The 8,703-nt window shown below is 40.7% G+C and overlaps 1 protein-coding gene across 1 annotated transcript; it reads right to left on the bottom strand.

Annotated features, from left to right (window-relative positions):
• Window positions 1-2,592: 2,592 nt before the first annotated feature.
• Window positions 2,593-7,696, bottom strand: LOC6615231. The gene is made up of 4 exons (XM_032726753.1): window positions 7,613-7,696; window positions 5,017-6,047; window positions 4,864-4,945; window positions 2,593-4,755 (listed from the first exon to the last, which is right to left on the bottom strand). Exons 2-4 carry the CDS (start codon window positions 5,988-5,990, stop codon window positions 3,502-3,504), a joined length of 2,310 nt encoding a protein of 769 aa, XP_032582644.1. The 5' UTR covers window positions 5,991-6,047; window positions 7,613-7,696; the 3' UTR covers window positions 2,593-3,501.
• Window positions 7,697-8,703: the final 1,007 nt, after the last annotated feature.

Here is an 8,703-nt window from a genome sequence, read left to right as displayed (position 1 = left end):
CACAGATCATTGGAAAAATGTATCGGTACGAAATATACGCTTGAAAATTTGAAAAATGTTTCTCTGTGTAAAGAATACTGGCTGTAAGTCCACGATCAAAAGAGTATTAAACAGATTGCTCGATTTTAAGCACACTATTTATGTCAAATATGAGGCCATCAAATGAATATAAGTTTTCTAAATGTTTCTAATCGTAAGCCAAATATTTCCTTTTGCATTGTGCGAACGAAAGCATTTTAGAAAATATTGAGTTATTGTTAGTTACAAAATTGAGTATCCGAACTATTTTCTATTTGTTACTTTCAGCTCGCATTATAAATATAATATAAATATCGATAACTATCGCCGTCTCACAACTCTACACACCAGTGATCTCTAACAAGCAAACGAACAAAAAAGTAAACAATAGCATGAATTTCCAATAAGCGGCCGTAGATGTTGTGACCAAGCGCACCCACCCAACTTAGGGTGCCCATTAAAAATACGTCGGTGTCGCTCCAGGCGACTAGGATGGCTCCATCTCCCCTACAGCTAACATCACTCAAAAATTTGAAAACCGTAATACGTATTCTAATGTATTCCAATATACAGCTGTGTTCATAAAAATAGCAGTGCGGGGGAAACTAAGAAACACAAAGGTTTTTTTCCATGTCCCTTTTCGGAATTCACCTTTTATTCCACTTATTTTGGTAAAATAGTATGTTTAGATAGGACAAAAAAATAAAAACCCGTTAGTTTTTCGTATTATCCTCTTTTTATTTACATTCTTGAGCAAATTCACAACTTTTAGGCTATTCATAAGAATAGCAGTGTCTGGTTTTGTCCAACGTAAAGTCCCGAAATTATAAATATTTTCTAAAAGAGTTTTCTAAAAGAGTTAATTCGTAAAAGGGCAATGAATTAAAAAATATAAAAAAATTATATTTTAGTGGCACTGCTCCCAGGAGAAAAGAATGTTAATTCTTAAGCTAAGAAAGGAAGGAAAATCATATGACATTCAAAAAACCCTTGAATGTTCTGCCAAAATGGTATCCGATGCCATTAAATATGAATGGAAGCCCGAAAGCCGTAGTGCCATACGTAAATCCACAGACATAGCAAAGTCAATCCCTTTGCATCCTCTAGGAACATAAAGTCGGAGCTGAACTTGGGAATCAGCGACGTTACAATTCGGAGACGACTACTGGTTCCTTTACTTAGCCCAAGGCATATTAATGCAAGGTTAAGCTTCGCTAAAACCTACCAAAACTGGCCAGTCTCCAAATGGCGTAATATCCCTTGGACTGATGGGTCAAAAATACTGCTATTTGGTGGAACTTGTTCACTACAGTGAATCCAACGACCTCCAAATATCGAGTGCCACCCAAAACACCCACTCAAGACTTTCAATCATGGTGAACCCAAAATCCTGGTATGGGCTTGATTTTTACAATGGTATGAGTCCATAACATATGATTTATGGTATTACAGACCCAAACGCATATGTAAATATACTTAGTGATGTCTTACTGTCATATGGTGAATGGAATATGCCCTTAAAATGGACATTCCAACAGGATAATGATCCGAAACACACAAGCAAATGGGCTAAGAAACAAGAATATATGTAATGCCGTGGTCCGCACCATCTTCCGGTTTGAACCCGATTGAAAACTTATGGGGGGACATTAAACAATGTAAGGCTCAGATTTGACAAGTTGTGCAGGATGCAAGGGCAAAAATTCCCCCCAAACGTTGCCAGGACCTGGTGGACTCACTTCCGCGTGTAAGGCTGTGCTGGCTAACAAAGGCTATTCAATCAAGTATTAGACCCTAATTAGCACATTAAAAAGAAAAACTAAGTTAGTTCTAAGTCAAGTTGAATTTTGTTACTATTTTTTCATAGCACTGCTATTTTAGAACACCAGAATTTCTGCCTATTATGTTGTTTTAATCTATATTTTCGAAACTATTGAAGAAATAAAAGTGAAACATTTGTTAAATTGTTTGAAATTTAATACCTAATGATACTATAAAAAAATTTTGACCATTAAAACTGTAAATAATAGGATTTTTTATCTTAAACTCGCAGGTCCCAAGCACTGTTTTTTTTTTTTTTTTGAACATAGTTGTACATCTAAGTGAGTCAATGTGTAAGTTAATAAATGTTGTTTATCAAACTTTAAGTCGTTGATTGCACCTTCTGGTAAAGTTGAACTTTTCGATCACAAAAATGTCCTTTGGGTTTATTTTAAGCGATTTTTCGGCTTCAAATTTCCAACATATTGCTTCGTTTAATATCTTTTAAACTGATGCGATCTATAAGAATACACGGAATTTGTATTAAAAACAAAGCGATTTGGTTTGTGACATTAACAAAATACCTTACTGGGTCGGAATAGCTTCCTTTTACCTCTTAAAGTAAAGAAACATATATGGCATCAAGGAAATCATGTTAACGTAAAATAAACTGCAAGGACTATATTTTAATATACACAATGTTTGCGTACATAGATGCTAAGTTATTACCGCATATATATGTGTGTATTAATTACTTTCTCGCGTTCCATAGTTAAGTATTGCAATATTGGCTCTTTAAATGAAAATTCCAAGTTTCCATTTTAAAATGAATATATTTTTGTTTGCAAATTGTTTGCGTTTTGACAAATATATCAATAAGTTACGACTACATATTAGAAATAATAATAATTAACATTTAATGAGCGTTCGCTGCTGTTGATTTTGCTGCTTGACGAACGCGGCCCGAAAAAGGAGAAACTTAACAAGAAAAAAACAGAACAAGTTATTTAAATACCAAATATATAGATATATGCGTGTGAAACTGACTCGGGTCTCCTCCTACCGCCGTCATAACAAACAATACATAATTCGCTATCGCCGCTACTCTCTTCTCGCATTCTCTTCGGCTGGCTTGCTTTTCTGTTATTACATAATATTATTGACTAAATTGTAGATCAACGAATGTCTGTTTTTCCATCTCCATTGGGCACCACCAGCAAATAGCTTCAAGCATCGTAAGTATCGAAAATGGGTGCTTAACTTGACCGCAAGACTATCATAAAGGCGAACAATTCAGTTTAAAGTTTTCGATTGATGCGATTAAAACAATGATGCGATTAAAACAAATATTAATGCACAGTTGTGCGGATTAGAACTGAATATTTCGGATATATGTGCAACATTGCCCGAAAATCGTGTGAAACCTATATATGTATGTAAATAGAATATAAAGTATTATTCCTCAGCTCTGACGTAATGAATGATATGAATAACTGTTAAGGCCATGCTCTTTTGCTTTCTTAAAAACTATATAATAAGGTAAACAGGAAATAGTTTAAATGTCTAAACATAATTTCAAATTATTACAATAGGATATACATATGTGAATATATCTTCCCCAAGTATGACAATCTTGCAGTTCGCTATTTTGATTTGGGCTAACTATTTGGTGGTAATGCTGGACAGCCAGTGGTGCTGCTGATGTTAGTGGTGTTGCAGGCGCTAGTTGGACTTGGTCAGCTCAGTGCGGTTGGCGGCCACTTCGGCCAGAATGAGTAGATCTGAGGTAGAGGAGGTCACGTCGAAGGCCGTCTGCGAGGAGAGCGAGGAGGATGACGACGAGGAGTTCGAAGACAGCGGTGGCGAGGCCGACGACGAGGTTACAGAGGCATTCACCGCCTTGGGAGCACCGCTCTGGTTGAAGTAGTAGCTGCCATTAATGGTCAGGGGCAGAATTGAGGCCACCTCCTGTTCAATGGCACTAACATCGCGCCGGGTGATACTTTCTTTGCGCGCCTTTCGTCGCTGGCTTCCCACAGCCTGCAGTTGCTGCTGCTTGATCCTCACGTGTTGCTCGCTAGATAATGGGACAGCTCCTTTTGCCGCAGCATCTGCTGCTGCCACATTTGAAGCTGCTGATGCACCGCTTGTGCTGTTCGAATTCCTCTGTTTCTTGGTGCCGCTAAACTTCTTCTTCTTTTTGGTGCTACGTTTGCGCTGCAGGTAAGCGTCCAAGCTGAGGGCTGGCAGCTCTTTGATTTTCTCCTCGAGATCGAAGAAACCACTGCTGCTTGACTCGGAAACGCTTCTCATATGTTTTTGCATGGAATCCGGACTGCTACCCTGGCGTTCCGGTGGCGAAACGGGCGGTGTATTGGGGCCCGCATCCAAGGGGATGTCCACAAAGTTTCCACCCATGCTGCCTGCCGGCGGCAAGCGAGCTTTGCTCTTCTTAGCTATGGCCGCCAATTGACCGGAGTTGACCAATTCCTGGTAAATCTTGCCCTTGCAGGAGCGTGATGACTTGACTTTCTTGTTTTGCGGGCTACCACTGGCCGCCTCCTCCTCGCTGGAGTTGCTCGAGTTGTTGTCCTGCAAGGAGCGCTTATTGCCATTCCCATTTGTATTGCCAGCTGGCATATGGGCAGATAGAAACTGGCTGGTCTCGCTGAGCACCTGCTGTAGAGCGAAGTCCTTCTCTTGTACTTGAACTTGCAGTAGGGAGCTTAGCTCGCCCATCTGCGTTTCGTCTGCCAGTTTAAAGTAGTTGGGGCGCAGCATAGCACGGGGCATCTCCCCTCGCTCTGCCCACTGCACTTGCAGCGAAGTCGGCACCTGCTGCTGTGGCTGATCTTCACTGGGGATGAGCAAGCCAGCAGCCGCGTTGCTGGGACGAGTAGCCAGTGTTCGCAGCGGCGGAGCTGGCAGTTTGTACCACTTGAAGTTTGGATTAGCATTGAAGAAGGCGTCCTTGTTCTGCAAAGGAAAATTATTTCGCTCGTTAATATTATAGAACTCAAAGCCCAACAGGCATGTTCAACAGAAGGGAAGTATTTGCGCGGGTAACTATGGTATGATCCTAACCTGCTGTGCGAGATCCGTGAAGCAGTGTTTCTCCTGTTCGTCGAGAGCGGCCCACCAGTCGCCCAGTATCTTCGTAATGGCACTAAAATAGGAAAGCAGCGAGTGAGTTATCTTTCCGGAACCTAAATGGGTGCAGCTGGCAAAAAAACCCACCGGTTCTCCAAAGTTCTGTAACGCTCCTTGACGATACCGCGATGTCTCTTGCAGAATATGAGGAAGGCATTCATGGGGCGGCGGGCATGATGCTCCGGCCGTGTGTTATCCGCTGTCTGATCCTGCTGAAGCTGTCGCTGTTCTACTTGATGGCTATCCTGATCCTGCTCCTGCTGCGGCACTGTGACCACGTCCACGTCCACATGCTCTTCGGCGGCATCGCGACGAATGCGCGTGACCTCCTGCTGCACAGGCAACTGCACTTGGATTTCCGGCTCCTCCTCATCATCCTCCTCTTCATCGAGATCTTCTTCTTCGTCGTCCTCGTCGTCGGTGTCGCTGCTGCAGTCCTGCAACTTAGCATAGTTGTGCACATCCTCGATGCGCCGAAAGGCATTTTCTTGGTCTTCGGTGCGCTGTGGCTGGGGGTCACCTAAGGCACTTTTGGCAGCTTTACCACTCGATCCGTGTGATTCGCGTTCTCTGACTGATGTTTTAGCTTCTGCACCTCCTGCGCTCGATGGTTTGTCTTTGGTCCTGGGTATGGGCAACCAGCGGAGTTCGCTTGCTCCCATTTGGGATACCATCTTTGCAGCAGCTGTCAGGAAGTCTCCTGATCTTTGGGAAAGTTCTCTGGATATCAAAATGTCCCTGGACAAGCCTGATACGTAAGATGCCGCTGCCGGAGAATATCCCACAAGGCTTTTTGCTCCTTGGTTGCCGCTCGTTGCGGCGATTACTCCACTTGCTCCCGGTATCTTCTCAACTATTTTCAGCGCTCTGCCTGTGTAGTTCTTGTTGTTCCTCATTTTCGTCTCCGCTGTTTTAAGGCCACTGTAGTTGTTGTCGCTGATGTTGCTGCTGCTACTGATGTTGCTGTTGTTGTTGTAGGCAAAGTGCAATTTAATTGCAGCACCTGTTGGCGTCACCTGCGCCACCTGCTGACCACCGCCAACGCTCAGGCCGTTGATCATGTTCTTAGCTTTCGTTTTCCACCTACTTGTCTAGTCCCGATCCTCGAACATATTACGCTGCAATTATGGAAAAATGTTAGTGCTTTTTAGTGGGTGAGTTTCACAAATGCAAGAAAATGGCGCTGCCAGTGTGTCTGGAAAATAAAAAACTAATTGGCAGCTCTGGTTTTTGCGATATTGAGTTGTTTACAAATTTCCAGAGCGAGAGCAAGATAGATCAGCTGTGCGTGTGTGTTTGTGCGTGCTGTGGCGCCTGTTCGGTTAGCTCTTTCTCTTTTTTTCTCAAGCAAAACTTCGTTAAACAAAAATAAATACTCATCGCACACAAACAAACCCTTATTTTTTTCATTATTATGAAATTCACGCTAATCCATACTCATATATACAAGCAATGCAAAAAATATCACAGTCTATGAAAACATAAGGATAAAAATGTTTGCAAAATAAATAAACAAAGCAACAGCTAAGCACTCAAAAAAAGTTACTTATTGACTTTCAAAACTTTACAACACTGCTTGTGAAGGTTAACAACGGGAAAAATTTTAATATTATGGTCAATTTGATGAGCCTAATATGATTACGAACCTTATAAATGCGTATGTCACATGCTCCTTTCCAATTGGAAAAGTTTAAAAGTTTGAGTTTTGTTGACAAAAAAGGTAGTATTGAAATACACTAAAATGCACCCACTTTCTTTAATAACAACGAACATTATCAGTGCTTTTTGTGCACAAGATACATATTATTTCCAATACTGCCTGCAAAATGTAATAATAGTTTTAAATACCGATAAATACTTGTTTTTTGTACTGCTATTGCACAATTATGTGACAAACTAAACACACAAATAAAGAAATGGAAAAACGAAAACAAAAAAACGCAAACAGGCTACGTGTACAGCTGAGCATTCGCTTGTATGTGTGTGCGTGTGTGCGAGCGGGAGAGCGCTCGAGAAGTGCGTTGGCTTTTCTCTTTTTCGCAAAGTTCGCTTTGAACTTGACTAAAATAATTGTTGTTGCTGTTTTGTTCTTGTTTTTCTTCGTTATTCTACTTTTTTGTTTGTGCGAGCAACGCACTGCCTTTGTTTTGTATGTGGACATTTTTGGATGGAAAGAGAGGGAAGAGGATCGCGGTAGCAACGTTGCCACCTGGCAAAGTAAAGTGCAGTTGTCAGCTGTTGGTTACCGTTGGCCATCTCTATCCATCTCGTTCACTCTCACACACACAGATGCACACGGTCAAGGCCAAGTTTTAAAGGGAGCGGTCGGCGGTGGATAGTGGGGGAGGAACGGGTCTGTTCATAACCTTCAAACGTTTAGTTCTAGTTTTTTAGGTTATGTATTCAACAGCCTCTGAAATGCAATTATTTCAACTCAATAAAAAAAAAATAGTAAAATAAAAACAAATATACAAAGCAGCACGCACACAAGCACATTGAGTTCGCCCGTATATAAAGCTCACACAATCACACACACACACCAACAAAGAACAGCTGATGACGTTTGTTATTTTGTGCGCGTCGCTTATTTTTTACGGTATTTTCGCATAAAACAATATTGCTAAATGAAAAGTGCTTTTTATTGCCTAGTCGTAAATAAAAGTTTGTTTAAATCGCGCTTTACTTGAATAATATTATTGCCTCGAACCGAAGACTGCTCTCGTTAAATTAAATTTCAATGTTGATGATGTCAAATGAGAATGAAAACTGACTGTATTTTCTGTTTTTGTGTTTTTGTGCGGCGGCCAGAGGCAGCGACGTCGGCAGCAAAGACGACGATGTGGAGACGTCAACTCGCACTGTGGCCCCGATCGCTAAATTTTTTTCAAACTGTGCAAATTTGTTTGGAGTTCTAACTTTTTTAAAATAGGAATGCACTGAGTGTTTAAATAAATAATTATAAACTCATTAAAATAAAGTGCGAAAGTTACTGTGACTTTGAATAGTCGAGTTTATTTTTTACTGATATAAAATTGACAGCGAAATCGAATCGAGCCACCAATTGGCCCCACTGTGCGTGTCGTCGCTGCTGACGTTTAATTGCGCTCAGCAGCAACAACAACACTGAGGCGAAATGTATTTTATTTTACTTTTTCTTTCTGCAGGCGCCCCTCTGTACGTGTGAGTGTATGTGAGCTCCCCATATCCGCAACTCATCCGTATTCACACATACACACTTAGTGGCCTCTCTCCAAAAACAATAACAAAGTAACCGTTTGACGAGTGGGACGGAATACTGCAGCCCTCTCTGTTGCACCTGCTGCACTCGCTCAGCTGTTTTGGCTTTGTTCTTGTTGTTACGGAGAAAATCGCACAGAGAGCAGTTCATTTTTTGAAAGGGGATTTGAAGAATCACATGAGACTAGACATTGTAGAGATTTTGGAAAAATTTTTAAAAACTTTCTAAAAAAAATTCGGCATGTATAAGACATTAAAGTAATTAATTGTACTAAATAAATGAAATTGCAATACCCTGAATTGGAAGTACAAAACTATAAAAATATTTTTAAAAAATATAAGTCAAATAAAGATGCACTAGAAATGGTTAGAAATTAGAAATAGCAAATAACAAAAGTTCCTGTTCTTAGTCTGCGTGAATTATTCTATTAATCTTCACGTATTTTTTTTGCAACTAGTTGATCCACAAATTGCACTATTAGTGAGTGTGTGCGTATTCTATATAGATTATGTATATGTACATACATATGGAAATAC

The sequence above is a fragment of the Drosophila sechellia genome, chromosome X, assembly GCF_004382195.2.
Source record: "Drosophila sechellia strain sech25 chromosome X, ASM438219v1, whole genome shotgun sequence".
Lineage (NCBI taxonomy): Eukaryota > Metazoa > Arthropoda > Insecta > Diptera > Drosophilidae > Drosophila > Drosophila sechellia.
The sequence above is the reverse complement of the archived record's forward strand: the minus strand, read 5'-3'. Positions and strand labels throughout refer to the sequence as shown.

Excerpts from the sequence above, each read along its gene's own strand:
- LOC6615231 (XM_032726753.1), bottom strand. The coding sequence starts at position 5,990 with ATGATCAACGGCCTGAGCGTTGGCGGTGGTCAGCAGGTGGCGCAGGTG. Across the intron at positions 4,946-5,016 it reads TACAGAACTTTGGAGAACCG|TGCCATTACGAAGATACTGG; the intron begins GTGGGTTTTTTT and ends TTCCTATTTTAG. Across the intron at positions 4,756-4,863 it reads TCACGGATCTCGCACAGCAG|AACAAGGACGCCTTCTTCAA; the intron begins GTTAGGATCATA and ends TTTCCTTTGCAG.